The 27,926-nt window shown below is 37.7% G+C and overlaps 1 protein-coding gene and 2 long non-coding RNA genes across 3 annotated transcripts in view; 1 reads left to right on the forward strand and 2 right to left on the reverse strand.

Annotated features, from left to right (window-relative positions):
• Positions 1-3,981: 3,981 nt before the first annotated feature.
• Positions 3,982-6,569, reverse strand: LOC147651624 (uncharacterized). Its single transcript, XR_015273721.1, has 2 exons — positions 6,421-6,569; positions 3,982-5,210 (listed from the first exon to the last, which is right to left on the reverse strand). It is a non-coding gene; the product is annotated as an uncharacterized LOC147651624 (long non-coding RNA).
• A 395-nt stretch (positions 6,570-6,964) lies between these two features.
• Positions 6,965-12,294, reverse strand: LOC147651625 (uncharacterized). The gene is made up of 3 exons (XR_015273720.1): positions 11,948-12,294; positions 11,575-11,851; positions 6,965-9,840 (listed from the first exon to the last, which is right to left on the reverse strand). It is a non-coding gene; the product is annotated as an uncharacterized LOC147651625 (long non-coding RNA).
• A 59-nt stretch (positions 12,295-12,353) lies between these two features.
• OLFM3 (olfactomedin 3) overlaps positions 12,354-27,926 on the forward strand; it is a 54,401-nt gene continuing 38,828 nt past the window's right edge. The window contains exon 1 of the mRNA XM_086841729.1: positions 12,354-12,757. Within this exon, the coding sequence (XP_086697855.1) occupies positions 12,689-12,757 (69 nt within the window). The 5' untranslated portion in view covers positions 12,354-12,688. The remainder of the gene's footprint in view (positions 12,758-27,926) is intronic.

Here is a 27,926-nt window from a genome sequence, read left to right on the forward strand (position 1 = left end):
GGTGAAGGCAACTAATTGGGAAATTACATTTTAGAACATAGCCAACCATATTCCTACAGAATCTAACAAGTAAGGAAAGGACAGTAACAATGGCCTCATGCCAGCCCAGGAAGCCTGCTCTTTCAAAGGTAATTGTATCCTCCTCTAGCTAACACAAAACTCAAAAGTGTTTGAATACAAGTGGTAGTTACAGGTCTGTAAGACAATACCATTTAGTACTATTATAACATATTTTGTCACAGACCCATACAGTATACTTATAGGTATTTATCAATCTGAAAACTGATACATTCCAGATATTCTTTTTCTAAGCATTTGTACATAGAAACTGGATTATTTAACAAGAAACTATCAAACCAATATCATCGACTCCAACTGAAGATTCATAATAAAATATTAGGAATACTTCTCATTCAAAATGTGCTTGCCTTGTTCAAGGACTTCTCGATATCAAATGCGTAAGAGATTCCTTTGGCCCATGACTGGTTCAGAAGTAAAGATATGCTGATCATCTTGCTAGCAAACAGAACAGTAAAATGTAAGATCTGTCTGCAAGCAGTGCTCACACAGGTCTCTCCTCTGTACCACCATTAATACTTTTCCCCACAATTCTAATATTAAAATAATTTCCTCGGCACATTTATCCCTCTCTTAAATTTGGATTAAATTAGTCAACATTTCATTTCAAAATAATAAGGGGAAGATGAAGGATGGAGCAAACAAAGTGTTTGCTTTTTTCTCCTGTAGGAAACAGTATCAAAAAAACTCTGAGCTAGTCAACCAAAACACTTTCTAACATAGCTCATGCCTTGCCAGTTTGGTCCTCCAAAACACATCACATTACTTTTCCTCTTCTGGGCAACTATTTACAAATATTTAATATTCTTTTGAACTTAAGGCTCATACCTTAGCAAAGAAATCCTATGCCTTGGCAGAAGGAAACAGCATCTTCTCAACTAAATGATGCAGCGGTTTGATGATAAGGTCTCAGCCTCTGTCAAAAGTTTGTCTGGAGCCACTGTGTGCCTTCTTAGTGATTTCTAGTATCCAGTTATTAAATTAAACCAACCAACAGATGCCCATAGAAATTTATTTTTTTTTTAAGGCTGTAAGGGCTTCAGTAACTTTCCAAATAACTAATTCACATAGAGAATTTAGAAGTCATTAAAAATTTACAAACTCTTATTATTCTCTTCCTGGTTCACTTTGCAGTTCTGCCCACTCAGAAATTTTCCTTTTTCATACTGTGCTTAACTGCATTAAAGTATGAGACTCTACATGCCAAAACTGACTACGATAATTTGGACAGTTTTGACCATTTCTACAAGGCAAACAGAATTTCCCCTGCAATGGATTTACATGTAAACTATTCAGTAGTGCCTTAGTAGTGCCAATAACTTCTAATTCTATTGCAGACCTCTCAACACAGCAGAGTGACAGCTATAAAGGAATTAAACTGAAAGCTTACAACCATCCAAACTATTGGTTTTCTTGGTTGAATGAATTAATCAAAACTAATGTTCATAACTTGTCTGTAAAAAAACTTTAAAGACTTCCTAGACTAGAGGTAATTATTTTTCTTTCATCTCATTCTTTCAATATTACATTAATATTCTGAGCTCTGGTTTTTATGGGCATTTATTTTGTAACAAGATCAAACATGAGAAAGCAAATATTTGCTTTTAAATGCAAACAAAAGAAAAATAGATGTTATTATGCGAATAAAGCTTTTCTTACTCTCCAGTTGTCTTTAATCAGTTGAGAAATTAATACACTTGAACAAAGACAGGAACACTGATTTATGTATTGTATTCCCTAAATCCTGTCAAATATACTATAATAGTCTGTTCTTGACTTTTGCAGGAGATCCACCTGACTCACTCCATATTAACTGCAGAAATCAATTAGTTGGGAAATAAACCCATTATGTCCCATATCATAGGAATTAAATTTTCCAAGCATGGGTGTAGAAGGGGAACCTCCATAATAAGAAACACAGGATGGAAACATAATGTGATTTCTTTATGGTTCCACTGGAAACCTAGCTCAAGGTTATGCACATCCCTGTATCTCCATAGAAAATTTTAATAAGGCATCAAAAAAGCTTCAGAATTCTGCATCCATAAATAACACAAAAATCTGCAATCAAAAATGGTTACTTTAGAACTTAGTTCTAAGAGTTGGGGAGTAAAAAAAAAACCCCAACAAACCTAGTTAAATGAAGATCCTATTTTTACAAAAATCTGCAAACACATTTCATCCGAATTGTAATAAATGCAACCACTTCACAGTGATGGAAATACAGACAGGCAACATTCTTATTAAATTCACTGGCTGATGTTCCTACCAACTTTATCTATGATTATAATAACTATGCATATAAATCTCTTCAGTATCAGGAGCTTACACTGCTTCAGAGAGAACTTACATTGTAATGAATAATTCTTTCATTAAATCAGTGAGCAAAAATAGCATGTTCCTTTATAGCCAATTATCTGTAACTATATAAAAATATCTACTCACTGGGAAATTTTCACAATTTTCTGAACAAATTTTAGTTGTAAGATTTCTTGTGAGGTATGCAGGACTTGGTACAAACCAGAAACAGGCACTCATAAATTAATAGTAGTCTGTGTGATTGATTTTTTTGGTTCAATACAATGATCCATTTATGTGAGATGATTCCAATATTTGGCTAACCTTTTTTAAATAAATGAAAGATAGTAAGATGCCGATTTCTTTATATCCACAAAGATACCACCAGCAGGCCTTAAAAATCAGTTTCTACAAACACACAAACAGAAGAAATGTTTCTTGAAAAACTAAAAAGGAATATTTACAGCATTCAGCAACAGTCAAAATCTATAGCATTTTTCACACGGAAGAGTTCACCTTAAGAGCCCTGCACAAAATTCAACATAGCTGAAAAATTCAGACAGCATTTTAGATTTTTATCTTAAGTATCCCTTTACACTGTTTCTGCAAGTCTGACAGGAAGACTACAATGAAAAACACCATGTAGATTGGAAAGGGGTTTTTTTTCTACCTAATATGGCAATTTGTTTTATACAGTTATCATATGTTATAGTTCGTTTATTTAATTTTGCGAAAGGTTTGTTAAAGCTTGTTGGCAAGTTCTTGTTTCCCCCTATTGATTGTATCGGTTTGCCCCAGTTGTCAGTTATATAAAGCCCTCCTATTTTTCCTAAATGTTCCCTGCCAGTCAGCTTAGCCCTGCCCCTACTCCCTATCCATCATTGTAAACCCCACCCCTTCTTCCAGACCCTTCTGTGTCAATCATTTCTCCCTCCAGGCTCCATTGGTTAATGTATCTTGCTCCCTCCCTCTGTGTATCCCTATTGGTCTGGAAGTTGTGATCCCCTCCCCTTACTCCTCCCCTAGGGATTCCCCATTGGTCCACGGTTTGTATCCTCCCCTGGAGACGTGGTTGTACTTAACTCCTTGCGCAGGTGTGTATGAGGCTCTCTCGGACCTGACCCCTTCCAGCGTGGGCTCTGTGTTTTCCCCGACTTAATAAAACTGTTGCTGGGAACTTCAACCCAAGAGAGGCTCCTCTACTTTCTCACCTCCACGCCTGACACTGTGCACCACAGAGCTTGGGGTGGCCCAAGACTCTGGAGGTTTCACTGAGGGAAAAGCCAACTCCCCAGTGCTTCCCTGCTCTTGGTGCGTGCCTGCATCTGAGTGCAGAAGACCACCGTAGAGCCAGCCGGGGCTCTGGTGCAGTGCTGCGTCAAACATACGCCTTTATTATTTATATTTAGAGTTTGATTTCATTTACTCCATACCTTATCTGCTATTAAAAACCAGAACTGGCCAAATTCAAAAGACGTGAGTATTGACATTAATCACAGACAAACATTCGCTTGGACTGAATGCCTTTTTTTTCTTTTTTTTTTTCTAATGACCTTCCATGGCCTAATCCCACCACCTGATCCTGGTGCCACTCAGATATGCATATGTGGAAAAGTCATATTTGTGTTTTAATGTTTGAAACACTGGGCTTCTGAATTGCACTCATTTTATACATTTTCTTTCTTTCAACATGGTTGTATTCTAGGAAGAAAATTTAGATAATTCTACAATTAACTTCTACCTGCTGTGACAGTGCACCCTCAGGGTAAATATGATATTTTATATTAACACACGGAAAGCTTCCACTGTGATTGACCTTAAAGACACTCACAAATTAATTACTTTGCTCATCAATATGGCACGGCAGCTAAAAGATTTGAGCAGATACACAGCCAGTTAACATGCATGCTGCCATCTGCTGAATATGACAACAAGGGATTTGTACTACTCTCTCTGAAAGAAAAGCTGTGCTGCTTTCCAAGAAGTATGTTTTCAAACTCCTCATTCTCAAGTCAAATAATGACTGTTCATGTTCTAAAAAAAAATGGGTAGTGTCTCATAGGCTTTTTTCACCCACGGGCTTAAAACTGAAAACAATCTATCTCTGAAGACTATCTCAGAAAATTCATTAAAACTTTGGGGTTGAGTCCACTGCTTAACAGCTGAAGCTAGGTTATATTCAAAAAGATCATTAGATTTATATGAACATTCATGCAGTACAGATGTGAGAAAGGGATTTCACAATTTATGTACCTCATTGTCCATCCTCAGTATTATTCTGATTTAAAACGCTCTCCTCTGGCTTGAGACCAAAAAAAAAGTGGTATTAATGTGTAAGCTGAAGTTCCTGTAAAACAATGATCAGGGACAAGCACAGAGAAGCAACTTTTTAAAATAATTAATTACGAGAGGGTTTGACACCGTTCATACAAAGACTGCAACTAGCTTCTGAAAAAAAAGCAGAGGTGTTCCAAAAACACACACATCTTCAACTTGTACAGTATGGTTCCTGTAATTAAAATTTGTATCAAACTGGTCTACATAGCAATATGTATCTATAAATAATTAATATAGAAATATATATATACACACGCATAGAACTGTATAATATACATCATATTGGTCAAAAAACCCATACTGGATTGATGGATGATGGGAAATGCAGCACCTATACTTTTTCAGTTATGCTGAGGAATAAGATAGGTGGCTGGCTCCAAGTCCTGCTCAGAGCAGAAGAGACAAGGCAGTTGTGTAGATCACCACCGTTCGCATTGTTACAGGATAATTCAGGCTGTAGATCTCAGGAGGTCTCCAGTTGCTCAAAGCAGGATCAGCTGTGAAGTCAAACTTCAAAGTTACTCAAAGTTTTATTCAGTCTGGTCTAGGAAACCTCCAGGAAGGCAGATGGCATGGCCTTGCTAGGCAACCTCTTCTACTGCTTGGCTTAATAATGAAAAAGAGTTTCGTATGTCTTAAAATGTGAGGTATTTATACTTTTTATGTTTCCTGAATTTTAAGTATTGTAGGTATGATTCACTTTCACTTTATAGACACACTAGTTATAAGTGAGGAGTAGCTTTATAAAAGATAACAAAATTACTGGAATGGAAACCACAGTTTGAGGGAAAACCATCACATTTTGTTCCAAAGCACAACTTTATTACAATAATTCTTTATGACTTTTTTAATCCAATTATTTCCTCTACAATTTATAAATGGGCTGATATCTTAAAGAAAATTGAATAAAAGCTTTATAAACTTTCTTCTCTAAAGAAGAGATCCCTTGTTTACTTTGACCACGTATCACAGCCAGAGCTATGAGTGGAACTGGAATGAATGGAATCATTCTATCTGTCCCTCTGTGGCTGCTGCACAGGAGAGGAGGAAAATCAAAACAATATAAAAGCCAAGCATCTGGGGTAACACTGGTCAAGTGGAATAGGCTAGAAAAGGGATAACACGTCTCACATGCAAGTTGCAGACTCCTAAATCTGATATTGTAATGAGAAAATCAAAAACAAAGGACACTGAACATTGTGGAATGCAGAAGTAGCTGAGCTGTTCACCCAGCCAGCACAACCCTTCGTTAGCTCACTGCACTGTTTTGAGACCTGGATGGAGCCACCTTTATTTCTCTTCCTAACATTTACCTCCCAAAAAGCTGCCTACCTACTCAAAACTGATCTCAGAGAGCACATTGACAGGTGTCTTCCACTGCACCCACATCAGTATTCAAAATCTAATCCTAAAGAAGCACCCAGGGGATTCCACTAAGTATCATCTTGAAAACCTACCTTTTTTTTCATATTAATTATATTCTAATATCTACCTGGAATTAGAATATCAAATATATGTCAAATTACAAAAAGTACCCTAACAGTGCCTGAGTTTATGTCATCAGCTGTAAAAAGCCCTGGCTATATGGGACAGAATCATGAATATTGTAATAGTACCTCAAATAGCATCACACTGATAGGTTCTTTAAAAAACTGAAACTTATTAAAAATCAAAGCAATGAACCACTGTATTACAGAAAACACCCACCTCTTAAGCCCCTTTGTGTTTGTGAAAAGTTTTTATGCAAAATTTTCTTTCTCCATTCCAGCAGAAATTTCTAGACCCATGGGAGAGGTACTACATACACTGAATCTTCATTTGGGGAAAAATATCAGGTATGATGGCTAATTCAAAACCTTAAAATGAAACAGAACACAAAGTCCATCAGAATGTTTGCACCATCATTTGTAATCATGACCTGACCTTTCCCTTAGTACTTAAAATACCCTTAAGTGATTATGACAAAGATTGGTATTGCAACTGAACTTTTAGTAGTGTTTCCTTACTATTTTATTTCTTTGAGACCCAGTCCTGCAAGATGCTGAGTCCCAGGAACTGTACAATGATCAATAGCTGAGCATACTCTGGCCTTTAAATTCTCACAAACTTCATGCTGCTGCACCAGAATATTGCAAGCAGCCTCTTTACTATGACACTTTGGTCAATAAATATTCATATAAATGCTATGAGACACAAACTAGTTTTGCCTGTGTATAAATATTTGAAGAATATACCAAAATAAATTCATACATGTGTCATCATACAGAACACTGCTCTTTATTACTTCTGAAGTTGTATTTGCAAAGTACATTAAAAATACATAAATTAGAAGAGGTATTTAATATTCAAAATTGTACAGATTCCTGAGACTGAGAGGGAGACTTAATCAGCTACTTAGCCAAATTTTAATTGTGACTTGACAGGCTAAAAATTACATATTTTTAGAGAAAATAGTCAATTTTGAATACTGCCAAGTGAGTACTCTTGCATTTAAAAATCATGTTATTCCTGCTCATATTGAGTCGGGCAAACCAAATTCTATCAAACAACTTCTAGATATTTCTATCTGCACTTTATTCTGAAATAAAATGTATTTTAATCTTAATTTTCCAAGTGTCATCTATTCTATGGAATCATACCTTTTTTGTGATACTTTTTGTAGAAGAGAATCTGAATCTTTTATTTTTACAATATTTAAAATTATAAAAGTCACGCATAACCAACAATACAAGTAAAGGCCACTCTGATGTGATTTGTTGTAAAATACTTGTCCATACTAGAAGGGAGAAATGCCAGAATACCTGTGAGCAGAGCTCCATACTCTTCTAGTAAAAGCATTTTTGGTAGAGAAACAGTCTTTATAGACTCTGTCACTTTTACAAAGAATGCCCTTCCTACATTTCACACTGATTAAATGTTTCGTTACATTTCCTCATTTCCATTCATAGTGATTAAAATATAACTGAACTATAAATCTGAATATCCTATAGCTATATTGTACTCTAAAGATGTTAACTGCTGAAAGGCCAGAAATAGGATTTATTTTATAGATTTGTTCTTGATACACTGATAAAGTCCTGAATTAAAAAGTAAATAAGTAAGCATGATATATGAAAGAGAAACTAAGCAAGCTAAAGCACAGAAATGTTTAAAAATATTGATCTTAGCTTTGTATACAATTTAAACTTCCACAGAGTTAAGTCTTTCTTGTATTTCCTATGAACTGTAAGTACGTGGGAATACTTTACTAAGGCCATTTCTTCGCCGATGAAAATTAAGGTTAAACTTAAACTTTGACAAAAGTAAATTCTAGATACTGATCAGCTTTAAACAAATAGTTAAAGAGGTGCCTGACTCACTGGCTCTCTGCTAAACCTGTCCACATCACCCAGTAGCTAAGTATTTCCATCATCTGTCAGGTATTTCGTGTTTGTTGAGGGAGGCAGTAACATTAATCTGACTCACAGCCCCTCACATCACAGCACATCTCTCACTGGCACTTCTGTAGAAACTTGGATTTTAACTGCTTTCAGTGCACTCTTACAGAGATATGCAAAGAAAGGTAATGTTCACAGAAAAGTTCCTAAAACAACTCTAAGTAACAAAAATTCTTTTGAAAGTTTCACTTCTAGAAAGCAAGGAGTAAGAAAAACAAACTCCTAAATTTATTTTCAATAATTATTTAATTCTGATAGCATACAAAAAAATCAAAACACATTTTTCAGGTAATAGTAGGACTTTAAAAAATTCTGTTTAGAAAAATAATCATCACTAGGGCAGTTACACTGACAAAACATGCTTCTAAAGCCTCACTTTGATATTACATCTAATATAGATGTAGATTAGAAAGCAAGGTCATAGTATTGACAGATTCCAAAAATTACTCTGCTAATATGACTGATAATTATAAATGGTACTTCAATCAGACAGTAAAAAATTAGCCAATTAGTAGGAAATTTAGTCATTTAAAGTCCCACCATGAATTTTGTCCCACAAGTGTAATATTTTTGTACTTTATTTAACATCTATGTACTCTTCACTGGCTAAATTAAACAAATTTTTTACTAATTCTTATAATCATCTGATTTTAAAAACTTCATGTGTTCTGTTTCTGTCATGTTCCTTAAAAATATAAACAAATATAATCTGTCAAAAAGTTTAGCCATTGTACCATTGATAGCTTAATTTTGTTTGCACCTTTTTCTCTCTCTTTAGCTGACTTGAGACATCAAAATTTTTTATGTAGTGAAGAACAAATTTATCCTCCTCAAGGACATTTCAGATGTTGACAAGGGTCAGTATTCAATCCTTCTTTCCAATTCCCTAAACTTTTCATTCTCACAATCAGTAGAATGCCTAAAATTCAAAATCCAGACTACCTTCTTAGTAGAAAATTCAAAACCCATGAAATATTAGGTATTAGACCAATTTAATGAAGAACTTCCCAGTTTGGAGAAAAAGTTTGTTAGCACAACAATTCAGATTTTTCAGATGTTACCTGTTACAAAGATTGCCTTTCCACAGATGCACACTACAGTATCCTTGTTCATAACTCCCATCACTATTGAGCTGCCAAACTCAGATTGCAGAACTTCAAACTTAGTTATGTATAATTTGGTATCTACAGCCAATTCATCAAATTCTCTTTCTGGGTACCCAAGTGAACAAGTCTCTGTCTTACTCCAATTGCCAGCAATACATCTTGCAATATAGTGTGAAGAAAAGTTGTTATAACTCTAGGCACACACTGAGAACATCCTTCCCCATCTAGACAAGCTGTATTCACAGCATGCCTCCATTCTGCTGATACTCTGTCCCTTGATGCCTGCAGGAAAGCTTTTGGTATCTCTTCTCTCACAATCATGTATTTCACTGCAGCAGTCAGTCTCCATACAAAGACCTCAAGAAATGTCATTCACATAGAATTTCATAGGTTTTAAGGATGATTAAAAGCTTTGCTAGAGAGATCTTCACAATCGGGTATACCCTTGCTGCTTCAGAGCATACAGCAGAAATAAAAACTTCTTATGAAAACTTCAATTTTGTTTAATTCTTCAGATAAACTTTAACAGAATTATTTCAGGTACTAATTGCTAATGATTCTCACCAGTCTTCAGACAGTCTTTTCTGGCAAAAAAAAAAAAAATTACTTGTCAGGTTGCTAGAGGGTGGAGGAATAAGTCTATTGCATATTTTAATTTTCTTCTGAATGGATTATTAAAATCAAGCAGAAAATAATTGAGTCATTTCATGCTATCCTTTTGAAACGTGTTTTGGTACCTTTTCATATATCAAACAAATTTTAGTTTGTAACACATAAAAGTATCTGAGAAGTTCAGGAGTTCTGAAGGCTTACATTTTTGGGGGAACCACTGGTTTTATTATTTAACTTTATTCTTCAGTATTTTACTGATTTCAAGGACAGATATTCCAAGCAGCATCAGGAAGTGGAAAAACATACTGCATCACCAAAGCTCCGTAAAAAGTTTGCATTCTATGATTAATTTAATAGTTCAGATGCTTTGCCAACTTTATCTATGACTGAGGAAAAAAAGAAGGGCAGAAAAGCATGGAGAAAATAAAGCTAGGGAAAATTAGAGAATTAGTCATTGAGATGCTCTAGAAGAGATTTAAATACCTTCAATCTTGCCTTTGTGGCTTTGAATCTACATTCTTTTTTCATATGAAATTATTTCTTCTGAAAGTACCATTTACTGTCCTTTGGACAACCTGAGGCTTTCAGTGCAATGAAACCATTACTTTACATCAAATTCATATGAATATATGTGGCTGTCCCCTTTGATATTTTTTTGTGCTATTTAATACAAAATAGGGCTTTTACATACTTTCTACAGGAGGATAAAAAAAAATTAACTAATCTCCTTTCTGTGCCTTTTATATTTTCCTTGTAGAAGGTAATTCAAAAGCAGCTGTAGCAGAGGGGAGTCTCTTTCCATTGCTGACCCTGGAATGTCAATAAAGGATCATCTATAATTTCCTTTCTATGCCATAAGGAAACATAATTTGTAGACCTACCTTGCAAGGAAATTAAAGACTGTATCTCTTTTCATCAGCAGTATCAGTAAAAGATACTGTTGATGAAAAGGGGGGTGTCTAAGACATCTTAGCATAAAACATACATTTTAATTCACTCACAAAACAAAATCTAGTTATTGCAATCCTAAAAGCAATTCAAAAATGTAATAAAACACTGGAAATCACAGGAGAAGTCAGCATTTTTGATCTGGGAACACTATGTCAAGGCTATGCAATCTTCTCAGATAGCCTGTAAGCACCAAGCTCCATTTGTCTTTCAGCAGTGGTCTTAGCTCCTAAAGGCAAATTACACCAATCTTGTAGACTTGGAGACAGTTAGAAAATCATGTTCTGCTCACACTTACCCTAATACCCTCCCAAACTTGGGGGTTTGTTTTCTCCAGAGTTTGGTATTTTAGCACTTATGTTTTGCTTTATTAAGGACATCTTTAGCCCACTTTTCCCTTAGTTAATATTATACAGCACCTAAAAAACCAGCATAACAGCGTTGACCTTTCTGTGCTAGATGCTGAAAAATCACACAATGAACCTAGTTAAGACCAAAAAATTGTCAACTGTAAAGCTAATACATTTTTACCATACAAAGCTAAAAAGCACGTTTATAATAACCTTGACTGTGTCATAAATAAGATTATCCATGCCATAGGTCTTGACTCTTCTAAGGGAAAATAACTGAACCATTAAGATGCTTCGCCCACGTTAACAGGAAAATGCTGTTATTTACACTCGGGCCAAGCTCAGCTGTGCTGAACACACATCCCTGAGGAAGCCAAACGCCGTCACTACCTGTCCTGTGAGACTGACCTGCACAGGCGGACAGCAGCCAAGCCAGAGCCCTGGCTGGCAAAGCAGCGCTGTCTTGTTGTAAAGATGCTGTCTGATGGGAAAAGGAAATTCCTGATTGCCTTTGAGAAAGCTTTCAAGGGTTCCTCTCAGCAAATGACCTCCGCCTGCCTGCACCTGCACAGGCTTTCCCGCCTCAGTTCACAGGCCAAACCACGGAGACACGATGGTCCCTTGCTGCCCATGGGCCAGCTGGAATGCATAGGTGGCTCTACTCTCACCAGAGCTCAGTCTGACTCTGTTAAAAGAGCCCTGACTTAACTTTCTAAACGGACATGTGAAAGGGATTCCCCCGAGGAAAAGCCTCTCCCCGCAGCTCCCCACATCAGCCCACCCTTGCCATGGTGCCAGGCGCTCCTTTCGGGAGAGCGGCTCCTCCCCGCCTACGGCTGCGCCCCACACAGGAGCGGGCCTCACTCAGCCGGCCACTGCTGGGGGCGATAAACCCCGGCCGTGTGCGGGATCAGGCGCTATCCCGCTGCCAGGTGCGGGATCAGGCGCTGACCCCCGGCCGGGTGCGGGATCAGGCGCTATCCCGCTGCCAGGTGCGGGATCAGGCGCTGACCCCCGGCCGGGTGCGGGATCAGGCGCTATCCCGCAGACGGGAGCGGGGTCGGTGGGGCCGCCCCTCACAGGGGGCGCCGCGCCCCGCAGCGGCCCGGCCACGCCTCTCCTCAGCCCGCGGCCGCCGCCCGGAGCCCCCGCGCCCCCCGCCCGCGCGCCCTCCCGCCGGCGCTGATGTCACATCCGCCGCCCGCTCCCGCACCCGTCCAGCCGCGCTGGCTCCGCCGTCTCCCGGGCCCAAACTTTTGTGGTGGGCTGGCCGGGGGGAGGGGAGGGGCGGGGTGGGACGGGGCCGTGGAGCCGCTCCGCCAGCTCGGGCAGCGCCGTCCTCGCCCGCCCTCCCCGCGCCGAGGCTGCCCGCGGAATGAGCGTCCCCCGGGCGGCTGCCGCTGCCGCCTCCACTCGGGCTCCGGCGGGCGGGCGGAGAGCGCGGCTGCCGGCGCGGTCGCTGCGGCGGGAGCGGAGTGAATGACCGAGAGGAGCGGCGCGGAGAGGCAGCCCCGGGATCAGGATGCGGGCGCCCGCCGGCATTCTCAACCTCCTGCTGCTGTCCTTGCTGGTCGGCCTCGATCCCTCCAAGGTAGGAGCCGGTCGGGCGCAAGTTCGCAGCGGCGGAGCCTGCCCGCACAGGGCGTATGCGGTAGCGGGCGATGCGCCAGATGGCTCCGGGGGGAGGCGGGTGCGTGTCCTTGGCTGTCCGAATAGCCAGGAGGGAGAGGAGAGCTGTCGGGAGCGGCTGGCCCCGCTTGCCGGCCCGGGAGGGGGGCGCGGTGCCCAGTGCGGACGCCGTGCAGCGGGGCCCTGGGCTCGGGCGCGCAGGGCAGGGCAGGGCAGGGCAGGGCTCCCCCGCAGCCCGCAGCTGCCCACGGCGGCAGCCCTCGCTCGCAGGAGCGGAGCTGTGACCGCCGCAGAGGGACGGGGCTGCCGTGGCCGGTCTCTGTCCAGCGCGAACCAGCCGCCAGCCAGCCCGCTCCAGCCGAGGAGGCGTTTCTGGCGCCCGGTGACTGCAGCAGCTCTGAGGCGCTGGAAGCAGGGATCGGCAGCCTCCGACTGGAAATGAATTTGTTTAGAGTGAAACTGGAGGCGTCACGTGAAGACACTGAATTCAGTACTGTAGCCACGCTCCGGGATGCTGCAGTTCTGTTATTTACAAACGTATTCAAGTCACCAAGAGATCGCGGCTGAAATTGAAATAATTATAAAAGTAAACAATAGGTTTTAGCCATGCAGCTTGGCTGGTGAAGGGGATTTCAGATTAAGTAATTTAGAAAACCAGAATTGCACTCTACCACTTACAAGCAGTAAGGACTGACAGCCCCCAGGTCTGCAGATGTCTGTAGTGCTGTATTTTACAGATGTGGAACGTGTCTCATTTGCCATTTTTTTTTGTGGCATACAGTCTTGTAACTGTGAGCATTCTAAAAACGTGACAAGAGGAAACATTGCTGTAGTATTGCAGTCCATTACCAGCAGCACTCCGTGCCGTGTTGCCACAATTTATATTGCATGGTGGTGAATGTCATATTAATGATACCAGTTAGGTATCAGACAACCATGTGAGGCAATGCTCAGCTCACAGGTTTTTAACTTAAAATAAAACTATTCATCTGTAAGTATACAAATATGAATGTCCAACAATATGGAAGGGATGCTCCTCTTTAAAAACAAAAACAGAACCTAAAAAGCAATTCTGTGGAAATCTGATTTACGGCTGCAGTATTCTGACTGCTTTTCAGTAAGTAAGATACAGTGACAACTTAAAAAAGCAGGAGGTGATAAAGGATTAATAACATTACTTAAGAAATCAGTTCTATTAAATAAGAGTTATTTGAAAGTCTGAGGTATTGCTGTGTCTGTAAGGAGACTCATCAGGCAGTGCACACACGGGAGTTTCACATCTGTGTGAACAGAAGCACATGGGCTCATTAGAACTACAGGTTTCCACAGACTCCTTTATTTTTCTGTCTTCTGTTACACTTAGCAAGATCTACTAAAGAGACTGCATAAAAGCAGGAAAAGCAAATTTATCATTCTCTGTCCAGAGAAGAGTAAAACCGTTAATGAAGCAAACGGATCTGGCAGAACAATTTTTTTTAGTTCAGACCCAAAAATATCACTGGGAAAAAATGTTACAGTTTTTGTCTCTGTCACCATCCAGCACTGAAAAACAGGATGAGGCACTGGAATGAAATGGCACAAATGAACTTTGGAAACTTTGCTTCTAGCCCTTTTTGCTGTGGCATGCTGTGCAGAGGGCATGAAAATGGCCTTTTATTTATCACTCTGTGTGACATTTTCAGCGATGATCAGATGTTCTTTCCAGGCTCCTTTGACTTTGTCATAGGTCAGGAATAAAAAAGCCCAAGAGTCCTTAAGATTGCATTTTAATTAGAAATCTGTTTTTTATTAGAGCTCATTGGGTTTTCATAAATCAAAAAAAAGTGAGATCAAGTGGATCCTATACCACATTAAACATAAAATGGCAAACAGTAATTTAATTTTGATTATGAACAATATATTTTATATTACTGTGGAAAATTATATATGTAAAATTTTTAACAGTGTTTTTCTAGCAAAAAAGTACAAGTTCTGACTGAACACACTTCAGAAATGGAACTAGTGCTCAATTATTTATCTTGCTTTATGCTAAATTGAAATAGAATAGTAATTTCCTGCCCTACAGGTTGGGAAGCAAATCTATGATACAAACTTAATTGTAGGAAACAAGGGGATGGTAAATTCTTTCTTTTCCAGAAAAAATTATGCAGTATGCTCATGCCTAGAAGGACAACATTCTATGTGCCCTTGACACTCACAAACTATTTACCTTGTGGAGATGAATCATAACAGATATTTCTGGTATACACAATACATTCCTAGTCATGCCCTAGATATTTTTCAGGTAATTATTTATTTTATTGTTCAACTATTTTAAAATAATGCCTTGGGGCATAAGAAAAATCTTCAATTTAGTACCAGGCTATCACTGAGTCAAGACTGCTGTCTTCAGGCACTCTTATTATGACAGAGATGTTGTGCTCAACTTATTTGCTGATAGTAAAGTGCTTAAGTATCGCCATCTTATGGTAACATATGTAACAAAAATGTATATATAGTTTATTCCCCAATCTCTGAAACATTAGGATTTTATTTCAGTCATAGTAATTTATTGCCCATGCTCTTGAATTCTTTCTTTTAAACTTGCTATAAACTATTGTTCAACTCTAGAAATTCTTCTCTAATTCTTCTCTAACTGGAAGGCAGCTCACTCATGATAAATTTTAACACAGTGCTAATTACTGAATCTCAATTGAGGATACTTATTAAATATTCTATTTTTTTACTTTATTCTATTTTTTCTATGTTTTTGCATAGGAAAATGTTTAAAAAATTATCCAAAATAATATATTTCATTAAAGATTTATTTCCAACAGGGTGGCTAGACATTCAGCAGAAAGCCAGCTACAGTGAAAGGATTTGGATAGAAAATATTCCTTTCTCCTACTCATAAGTGCAATATCTTGAAAGAAGGAAGTATCCAGTACTAGGAAGTTTCTAAGAGTTACTGCTAGATGGCATCTCTGTGCTGCTTTTCTCCACCTGGAGTTTTCTGTAATGACCTTCACAGTATGTAAAGTGGACTTCTTTTATAAGGGTTGCTTTGCTGACCATCATTTGATAATCACAGTGGTACAGCCAAGTAAGCATTTTGTAGTGTGATAAACCTGCTCCACATGGAAATCAATCTCAGTGTTTTTCGAAGTCTAGATGACATTTTGTAAGTTTAATTTTGTAAATCTAAATAGATCTGATAAATATGTTCATGTTTCAGTGCAGTTAATGACCTTTAGGCCTTTAAATTTTATAATAGCTTTATATCCTACATCTATTTTTTTTTCATTGTTTGAATTTTTCAAAACAATTTTTCAGAAAATGACTGCCAAGTACAATTCCAGACAGAAACAAAGTACAGTATTATTAAGGACAGTCACAAAAAGGAACTGTGATTTCTATTCATTGCACGGAATAATAGGATGGTTTGGAATATTAACATTGAAAAACAAAAGCTGGTTTGAAATCAGTCATCTGTTTTTGAATGCTTGAACTTTGCATCTTTGGAATGGCTGTGTTTCTAGATTTTAAAAACCTGTGATTTTCTCACATAATCAGACTATACAAATAGTCACTAAAATCTTTATTTTTCCCAGATTTCAAGAACTTGTCACTAGGAAGAGTGCACTGCTTTAGTGCTGGTTAGCAATACAAATTAATTTATCCCTATTGCAAGAATTCATAAGAATACTATGTACAGCAAAGGGTTACCACAATAAACTATTCTACTGAAAATATGACTCACAGGAGTACAATACACTGGTAAATTAAATCTCATTACCTACTTGGAAATTAATTTACTTTGTTTCCTATGGTATTAGTAGTTAGTCAGTATAAAAATCATTCATAATTATTTAACCTCCAAGGTTTAAGAATGCTTTAAATCATTAATTGCTAACTGGTCAAGTCTCATTTGGTGTCTGCTCTCCCATTTCTGAGGAACATGACTTCATAGCCATTGAACAGCATCCTTTTACTATCAATGTGCCCTGGGCTCTCTCCCAGGTGTCATTCCATATATTTTACTCTAGTAACTTCAGTCAATATGTTAAGACCTAAGACTGTAGTTAACACTTCTTGTTCTTCCTGCAGTAATCAATACAGTGCCTTCTAACCTTTCAGTCCTGGGGAAAAAAGGATGCTTCATGTATTTCCACTTTATCTACACTCAATTACATACGTTCACTGTTACATTATATACAGTAACAAAATCCACTACATCTTTTAAGTAACATATATTAAGATATTGGAAGAGAATATGCAAAAACACATGTGAGTGACATCTACATGAGTGCTAACCTCCCCTGTTACTATCAGATAACACGTGGTCTTTAATGGCTTTTTAAAACTGTTGATGCTATGGAAAGAGGTCTTTTATTTTTTTTTCCTCTGTTTAAAAACTGATTCCTTTGTTGCTCAAGACTGTTACAACTTCTTCTTACTTGAATGCCCTCAAAACCAATTATATATGTTATACAAAATCTCAAAAATACAAATACACAGATAGACGTATCCTCACAGGAAACAATTATTTTTCCAGTAGAGGAAATACTGCCTTCAGGTAACCAGGCTTTCACCTTTCTTCTATGCTTGGCCAAGTCATGAGCCAGTAAAACAGAATAAATTCACTGAGTCTGCAAAGAAGAAAAAGCTGAAGCAGAGAAGGTAACCATCAGGAACAAGAAATGCAGTATTGAAGCTATTGAAACAACATCAGCTCTAAAAATGGTGGTTTTAGTTGGCTGCAGATTTAACGCAGTTGTGTTAAAATTGCAAGTCTGAAGACGTGAAATTCATAAGGGACCTATTAAGAAATGAACACGGACTCTTCTGAGAGGGTCCAGTGTATTTGGGGCACTGAAATCCCCTTTTTCAGTGGCAAAAATGATTCAGGGCATCATTTAGGTATCACTTAGTGAGTCTTGACTGAAAGCCAGGGAAAATTCAAAAGCGTTCTGTAAATCTTTGCAGCAGGAGTGTGGAACAAGTCCTCTCAAGGACCATCTTTCACTAGAACAGCAATCTATCCTACTGTCTCACTCCACAAGGCACCAGATTTCTTGTCTAGGACTAAATCTAGAGAAAGCAAAGACTTTGTGTGCCTGGATACAAGTACAAAATTCTTCTTGTGAGAATTCAGAAATAGTGAAAAAGTAACTTCATTTTCAGAATTTCAGAACTTCCTGGATTCACCCAGAATTCCAGACCAGATCTATTATTCATGTGTTTTTAAACCAAAATGTGTGACCCAAGCACATGGTTCTATCCACATTAATCATTCTACCAAAGAACCCAGACAGCAGAGATTTTAGTGCTTTAAGTCAGTTTGAAACCAGATATACAGTACCAATATGTATTATTATTAAAATTATTTTGAAATTTATCTGGGACATGACCTCTTATGTTACAGCATTACTTCCAAAATTCAGTGGACTTCACTGTAAGCATGGACTGCAGCTTCCAATTTTTTCCTTAGTGACTCAAAGAAAACTAACCTTCTATCAGCAGCATTATGTACTATAACACTTGAAACTATTTCAAAAGCATTTCTATTTTTATTGTCTTTGTTTTAGTTCCTGACATTAAGGGGCTTTAAAGTCTAGATTTGATTTTATTTGGAATTGAAGAATTCATATTTTCTGTCTTAAACAAAACAAAATGCAAAATAACAAGGTCCTCTGTATAGATTGTTTTATCTTCATTCCATCCTGTTTGGAATTGGACTAAAAGATTTTTTTAATAAAAAGGAAAATAACTGATGTATCTGATAAAAACGGTTAGTACTGTTTGTCTACTTAGGTGCATGTTGTCTAAAATTATATGATCTCTAGTCTTCATCTTTACTGGCCAGCTTCTAAAGATGGTTTCCTAATAACTACTTTTTCTGACAGCAGGACTGATTCATACCAATTAACTGAATACACCACAAAACGGTGTGCCTGCTTAGGGAAGGAAACAGAGCATGAAATACTGGTAATACAAGCAGCTGACATTGAGACCTGTATCAATGGATACAGGAGTGTACACAGTAATTTGCATACTGAAAGGTTCATGGTGGAATACTTTCCTTTCCTACTGTGCTATGCTGCCTTCAGCTTCATGATAAAGGTTTGCACATCAGAAAAGCTAAAGAAACAACCAAGTATATTTTTCATAAGTCAGTCAACAGTCTTAAATTGGAATTTGAGTTATAGCCAAAATAAGATTGAATCCCAGGCATATGGATATGGCATTTTGTAAATTCCTACCTAGCTGCTTCTGCAGCCATGTCTTTTCACAAGAACGAAGAACATTTTATGTAATTACTCATAAAATATGCAGTCCTCTTTATTTAAAACATTTTTTTCCTCAGGAGGAATTAAACAAACTTTAATATTCTGACCTCTTCTGAGCCTTTTTCAGACTTTTAAATGACTTAAGTAACTAACTTAAAGCAGCCCCAGATAACACAAATGCAATGTTTTTCATCCTGCATTCCCCTGAAGAACAGTCATCTGTCTGCTGGCACTGCCTTCTAACCAAACAAATCCTTGTAACTGTTATTTAATGATTCTCTTTACTTGTTTCACTGAAAAGCATGTATCAGTCAGCTTAGCAACAGCCTAAGCAATTTCTGAGCACAAATAGCCCTATTCACTGCTACAGTTTTGGGAAACAGTGTTTGCACCCTCCTCAAGTAACCCATAAAGGGGCAACCAGAGCAACTGGAAAAAAATAACTCAGTTATCAGCGAGAACTGAGCGAATTCTCTTATTAAGGGCCATCCATAATATGGTGAATATTATTCTTAAATTATTGGGGCATGTTCTTAAAAATAGTTTATAAAGATTTTCATGGAATTCCTTTTGTAGAATCACAGCTAGAGGAATAAAATGCACGTAAGTTTTCCATGTATGAAATTGTAAATGCTATTTGACTGGACTCAGTTTTAAAATCAGATTTATACAAATATGAACTTCATTTAGAAGCAGTTAGAATACAATACTTGTGCTGACAGCAAATATTATTGATCTGAGATCTCATAAGCACAAACCTATTGCACCCTTCCTTACTCATATTAAATGTGGTTGTTCAGTCTCAGCCTCCCTACTACAATTATTTTCTCGTATTCATTTTGTATAACCTTCTACATATTATTCAAACTATTCTGTCTTCTTAAAATAAGACTGTGCATTTTCAATATATGGTATTGGGATGTTTTTCCCAAGAAAATATGTAGAAGGCAGTGTAGTTGTATCAAACTATTGTACTGAGTAACCAACAGTAAACAGAGTAGATGATGGTACAAAAAATGTAGATCCAGTTCTGAAACCAAGTGGGTGACAGGTTTGCATTTATAAAGAGATCTCAGATCAATATTGTTTGCTGTGATCACAGTTGTTTCTGGGCACCTGCATAAAGAATATAGAGATGCATGTCAGGCAGAGTTACCTAAATACAAAGATTGCTGCTGACCTGCTTTTTGTCCTGTCTCTGAATACATGCACAACTATCAAAAAACTAAAAACATGTTAGCAATCTCCCATGAGAATCAGCTTTAGCCACAAGCAAAGAGGATGGTCTCCTGCATTTTTGACTTTTTAAAGCCTCAAGCTTACTTCTGACTCTAGCCTAGAGGCTAATCCTACTGCCACCTCTGTTTGCCACATAACAGGCAGGAATTTACTGACTTTTAGATACCTCCTCAGTCTCCAACTAAAATTTTGCAATCTTGCTTTTCTTTGTGATTAATATGTTGATATTAAAATCATATGGACTTCACTATTCAACAAGCTCAACAGTATGTACGTATAGTAACACGTGCAATTAAACTAGATATGCAAAAATGTAGCTGGAAAGGCAGGTGAATACACTGGAAGCTGGCCCTGAAAAATACACTGAAACTAGTGTATGCAAAGATGCAAAGAATTAAACAAGTTCCTCCAAGGTAGGAGGGTATATAAATAGTAGGAGTGGCTGTGTCTTTACCCTTCTACTGAATTTTCATTTAAAACACCTGAAGTTACATATGCACCACATAATCCTACATTCTTTGATGTCATAGGTTCACTTATGACATCAAAAAATCTGTCAGCTGTGACTCATACAAGGTTAAATAGGTGATTTGCATTCTAATATTTTTCAAGAGAAATTTTATAAAAATAATTTTTAATGACCTTCCGCTATACTAGTTGTGCAGACGCTGCTAAAATAAATACTTCCATATTAGCTGATGATACAGATATATATTTCTACCTTGTTTCCTTTCCATACATCTTGCTGTGATCAGCAGTCTGTCCAGTGCAATTCAGGAAGCTCAGATTTCTGTGCTGTAGTTGTTTTTTGCTGATCTTTGCCCTCTGGACTTGCATTTTCATAGAAATAGTCTGCTTCTGAAGTTAAAGTCAGTGGATGTGAATATCTTCACTGTGGTGATAGAATAAAATAAGCGTATCCAAAGTTATGGGTTCTGGACTTGCATTTACATATGGTACCCTGCTTTAGATGCCTTATCTGGAGTGGATGTTGCTGTTCCCATTCTGTGAGATCTCACAACAGCAGCAATGTTCCTTCCTTTCTTTGAAACAGCAAAATACAACTTTAGCCTACACACACACACACACACACACATATATAGTTCCCCACTTACTTGTCAATGACAAAAAGCATGCATCTGAATAAAATTTTTAATGGAAGTATTTACTGAATCAGTGTTCTCAGAATGCCCCATTTATTTAGACCATGGTGTTTATCTTTTTTTGAGACAAGTGGTCTTTCTAATCTCAAGCACTCAGAAGAAGAACTTTATTGGCTAAACACTCAGTCATCATTAAAAGTATTTAATGAAGCAATAACTTGGTTTTGTGAGCACAACCAGGGACTAGATTTTCCAATTTTAGAGCAGGCAGAGAAGTAGTTTCTTGTCCCCAAAATACCTTTATTTATACTTCAGTCAATGAAGCTTTCCCCATCTTCCTCCTCCTGCTCTGAGCTTTAGAGAGCAGCACACGAGGATGACCACAAATGCCACTCATCTGTTCTTCCAATTCCTTCAACATCATCTGTGTGTGGAGGGATGTACAGGCAGATCTGTTCCTCTGCTTGTCAGACTAGGCAGTAAAATTATCCTGGAGGATATGATGCACAAGGAGAAGGACTGTGTTTGCTCTGTTTAAGTTTCTTCCAGCCTGAATGAGAAGTGAAGAAACATTCTTCCTTTGGAGATTTCAAAACAAAAAGAAAGAGGAATGACATCAGGCTTCTCTGGTGTCTCTGATAAGGCCACTGTACAAGAAACCACCAGGCAATACGGAGAGCTTGGAATTTTAATTTTCTGAGAAAATGAAGGAAAAGGGATTTTAGATATGCAATACTGGCAGTAGTTGAAGTATTCAAATGTTCCCAGTTCTAGATTTGTCAAGTGTGCAAGCTACACTAATGGCTAGGATTGCCACTGTTGTTTATAAGCAAAAATTTACCGAGATACTATTTGCATTCATATTACATTCACTGGTGTTTTCAGGAATAAAATTGATCACTGTTGCTAGTAGTTCTATCCCATTTAGAAATAGCTCAGAAATTAAATAAGTTTAAGACTGATTAGGACAGTGGGTCCATGTTTGTACAAGGGACATGACCCTTGTTGATACCCTGAAAGCAATTCATGTTTTCTCATGTGGTTCCCCAAATCACTTTCTAAACGGATGGTAAGAGTGATGCTGATTACAGAAAAATATGCCTCATAAGCCCTAACGTCCCAGTTCTGTTAAACAGACACAAAACTGCATCTTCTTCAGAATTTTCCCAAACCACATGCAATTAGGTATCATCCAACAGTCACATTCCTGTTCTCATTAGCATTCTTGGATATATGCTACTTATATTTTGTGATTTTCTGGTTTTAGTAGCATCTAATACTTAAGAATGACTGATGTTACCTTTTCACTTTCTAGTCTCTCTAGGCCCCTACCTTCAGAAACTATTCTTTTAGGCAAATATTTTTGTGTTGAATTATCACTCTTTGTCTATCCATTGTCATAAATGTCTTAAGTTCTAATGACTTATTGTATTATGTCATCATTAGTTTCCCAAACTGAGGCAGATTTTTTGAAACTAATAAATGGGATATTTTTTTCTATTCTAGTATTTCTGCTTCCTCTGCAAAAAATCTGCTATCATTAGCTAATTTAATACCAAGGTCCTTAGGCTTCTACTTTTTTGTCTCTCCAAAATGCTGATTGTTATTCTGTACCCACATACTTCTTGTTTGCAATCTTGGAATGCTTTCTGACTAGACATGTCCCTTAGAGATCCCCCTAGCAGCTAGGGATTTGCGTTTGCCATTCAGTTTTCTTTAGAGGATGGCTTCTTTTTCCAGGAATCTTTTTGATACTTTTTGGCTTTGAAAGATTAAGAGTTTTTCTAAGTTTTGACAGATTCCTTCTGTATTATTTCATATGCTGAATTTTGTTACTTTTTTTTTCTTTAATAATAACTGATATTAATTCCTCTGAGCTACAGATAAGATGGCAAGAATGCCAAGTCTAATTCATTGTTTACCTAGGAAAAATAACCCAGACTTACAACAACTCACATGATTATGGTTTGTGCCTCATGTATGTTTGATTTTACTTAAAAGCATGTAACAGACAGATCTAGTGACTTGTTTATTGGACTGGAAAGACTTTCAGCTATCCTTCCCTTTCAGCTATCCTTCCAAGGGCACATATCCAAATTCTAGATCAGTTACTCCAATTAGTATCAGCGTAATTACAATGCTTCATGTCAGGCATTGGGTAGGGTGGGAAGTGGAGGCAGGGAGGGTAAAGACCCTACCACAGCCTTAAGGAGCCATTTTTTATATATTTCTTATTTTGGGAAGGCCTTATATAACACAAGTCTGTTTGAATAAAGTATTGACTGTAACGTGAGGAATTAATGATCAGCCCACCTACCACCATCAACTTAAACATTAGGTAAGGAACTATTTTTAATAATCTACTTGGTTATTTTATTTTTATTTTGAAAATAATATCCAGTCAGCCAAGTCACATTTGGAGATCAGTCATATGTCTTCAGAGTCTCTGCATTTTCCACTGAACGCTTTGAATTCAGAACATTTTAAAGCTGGCAACATCCTCTTAGAGACATCTTCACAGCAGAGCATGTCCTCCTCATTTCCAGTCAGTAGGGCTTTGCACTTCTGTTTTCATTAGGACCAGTGTGCTCAGACCCACAGACACTGATTCTGGGGGAGTTCTTGCCTGACAGAGTGACAAGGCTGATTCCAGTGTGCATGAGTGCCATGGTGGCCATTCATTACAAGATTCTACTTGCAGATCAACTTTCTTGAGGAGTCACTGGCTGAAAGACCAAAGATAACACTGAAAGTAATGGGAAACTCAAAACAAATGCCTGACTGTGGATGCAGGCTATGCCACTGCTGACACTGAAAAGTGAGCTCTAAATCCAACTCAAAGCTATATGCAAGACCACCTGCACTGTGTCCCTTGAGACAACAGCTGTTGTCACAAGGCATCAAAATGGTTTGGTTTGAATTGTGCCATTTAGAACAATATATACATTATAAAAATGCACAAGATAGGAGCCTTACTGGATGAAACTTAAAATCTACCTCAAATGAACAGGCTGTGAAACTGAGTTTGTGATAAAAAAAAAGGATGAAAGTAATAAGCTAAATAGTGGATACATTTTGAAGAATGTATTAGGTACTCTGAAAAATGGAAATAGGCGTAGAAAGGGAAGATAACAAGAAATACAAATGATACAATGTGAGGTTAAAACAAATAATTCTACTGGGAACAGCCTGGAAACACTGAAAATGGAAATATCTGAAAAAATTTGCTAATACCTAAAGGCAATAAAAGCACTCACCTATTAATAAAAATAAGCCTAATGGTATCCAAATAGATTGAGACTTTGATATATTTCATTAAAAAATACACTGCTGAGTGCCTGAAGAAAGGCCTCTGGCTATACCTCCCTCTGTCCATCCATCATTTGTGAGTTAGAATGTTCCCATACCTTTGGCTGGGTCAGCAGGCCTGTGCCCATCAGAGATCATGGGGACAGAAGATTATTGTGGACAAGCACATCAGTGCAAGATGCCTATGAAGAAAATGAGGATGAAAAAGAAAATTATGCAGTATTTATATTTCCTAACACACTGCCCTCAGTAGATGGGAAAGAGAACAGAATTAAAATCTTCCATAAATAGTTACTCCAGTTTTTAAACAAACGTAGGCTAAAAATTGTTTGTACTACTTTCCTATCGGGCAAAACCAATGACAAAGCAGAATGTTAGAATACTGTAATTTTGAATACACATTTGTAATTTGTACTTGCATTTGTGTAAAATAACAAATTTTGTATACTCACTTAAGAAATAGCAATGTATTTATGGCTTGTCAATCCACAGTTGCTCGAATTTTAGAATTCAGATTTGTGAATTATTCATAAAATAGCTGTGCACTAGGAATTATTTATAGAAATGTTGCTGAAAATAGCACTCTTTGTAGACTGATTCTAGTAAAAGAGAAAGCTAATTTTGTTAAATTGTTTAGATCAAATTATCTGCTTAGCCTTATTATTGAGAATGCAGTGCAGTCTATTTTTAACTATGCAATGGGGCTCTCAGCACTTCAGAGAAGAGTAAGACAGAGCCTAACACATTCCACTGCTGCAATTCTGGAGGCCTGCTGTGAATGTGCAATTATGAATGGATTCAGTGTGAATTTGCTTTGAACTGTACTGTCTCTTATTGTGTTTCTGGAAACTGCTAAACAATCCTGTTTTGTTTCTGTCCAGAATTCCGTCTTTTGAGGATACCATATATTACTGCAGAAGAAATAAAATAAATCTTCCATATGAGAAAGACTAAGCAGAGCAAACAACATGCCTGTTTTTATGGGATTCACAAGGGATTAATATAGTACACTCTCAAGACAAAAGATTTCCTTATTCTGTAGCTAGAAAGAGAATGTGTTGGAGGTACAATTAAAATGTGTTAGGACCCCTAGGCCAGTGTTTCTGCACAAACTAGTTGCAAACACTATCTGCACTGCAGCAGGGAAACAGTGGCAAAGGCTGTGGATTGACTTATGGCCTTATCTATGGTCTCTGTTTCTAATTGAGAGATGCTACAGCCCCTGAGCACTGTCAGAAGTCAAACAAGTTGTTCCAGTTGAAGATCTGTCCCTAACTAAATTCCAAGGTGTAATTCTGTGGTGTTACTGAGTCTAGAGTGATCCTGCCATCGCCAAGTCAGTAATTACTGGCTGTGCCTGGGCTTGAGATCAGCACAGCCCTAAAAAGTTAGATAAGACAAAATCTGGCCACTATTATTTAATATCCTTGACCTCATTTTCTTCCTTCCCTCCTCCTCACTAAAGGAATCCTAAGATGAAATAACAAGATATTTTTTGCATCATTTCTGTCACCAGAGGTTCTCAGAGAAGTCCAGCTGAGTCAGGACCCATTCTAGTGCTGAAAAGAAGTCTGGTTTCTGTGTAGTGGAATTCTTAATTGCCTTTTCTCCTCTCCTTGAAACCTTTTTAACAAAGAAAGTAATCTGCTATTTACTCCCTGTTCATCATTAGCTAAATAAAACTCCATAAATATTTCATTCTGTTAAAACCTTAATATTCAAATAAACCAACATACTCCAGCAAACACATCCATTATTACAGATCACTCTGAGTTGATTTGGCACGTATAAAGATTTTTTTCTGCCCTAAACAATAGCTATTTGTTTTTTATGTTTCGAAAGAGAAGAAAATAATCCTGAGAGTCTTCATTCTATTTGTCTGGTGAACCAATGAGCAAAAGCAATTTCCAGAGAACAAAATTTTGATATCCTTAGTGATGTAAACTAGGTACCATACTGAAGGCAGTCACTTCATGGTTAGTCCTAGATAACAGAAGACACAATGTGCCTCTATAATTCTTGAGAAGACAGATACACTTGCATAACACAGTGACATTTAATTCTTAGTCATCACTAGCAACCACCTTAAAGTACACTCTGAATTGCCTTTCATACTCAGAAATGTTTATGGAAGTAAACATCATTTATATTCAGTAAGGATTTTGCTCATTGCTCATCATTTTTCTATTAGTTATCATTCAGATGCTGTTTCATTTTTTGCCAACACCAGGACTGGATATCTACAAAACACAGATATGGGAGTGTGAATTCACGCTTCCAGGGGGTTTTTTTTCAGCTCAATTTTCAGGGACCAATTTGAGAACAGTGCAATAGCAGAGTGTGAAAAAGAGAATGGTTCCATCCTTTCTGGGCACAGTAACAAACAATTTATTTTACCATGCACACTTGTAACCAAGTAATTAGGTTTGGTAAAGAGGCAATATGGAACAAAATTCTTCCTTATCCTGCCTGAATAAGAATTTAGGGATTTAGCTCTGAATAACAGTTGCTTCACATTATTAATATATGATTACCCTGTGTAATGGTGAGAGAATATGTTGCTACCTAGTGTTTAGTATTTATTGTATTCAATCTAGAAAAAAAGTGCATTTATGTGATGTTGTCTCACACATGCATTTATATTCTCCATACGTTGTGAAATAGCATATAAATGTGCTACTTCCTTGTACACAAGTTATATTTTAATTATACCAAATCTGCACCTCAGGGGCTAGATTTCACCACCAGTGTATTCAATTACAATCAATAGAGGTCACTTCTACCTCCCTTGCTGTCACCAGGGTTTTAGCAATTTAACTGTAGGTTCATATCTGTGACAAGAACACGCATTCTTCATATCACGTGGAAAGTAACAGGATTTTAGAATTCCTCTTTGTTGCTAGGCTGGACTGAACATGTTAAAATATTATGACATCCTCAGGTTAAATTCTCTGTCAAAATTAACATCAGTATTATTATAATCAAAGAGAAATTAAGGAGAAATTTGAAACACAGTGGAATGGTAAATAACTCAGTCAGACTTGTTCCAGACTTAAATACTTTCTGTGAATTCAAATTTGATTGACCAAAGAACCCAAGCTTGGATAACCTCAGATTAACCCTTATGAAGCAGTTTTGGGGAGTCCCTCTGAGAAGCTCCTGTGTGCCTCACTGTACTATTAGTCTGCTCTTTACTGACTGAACCTGAAAA

The sequence above is a fragment of the Cyanistes caeruleus genome, chromosome 9 (assembly GCF_971803275.1).
Source record: "Cyanistes caeruleus chromosome 9, bCyaCae1.hap1.1, whole genome shotgun sequence".
Lineage (NCBI taxonomy): Eukaryota > Metazoa > Chordata > Aves > Passeriformes > Paridae > Cyanistes > Cyanistes caeruleus.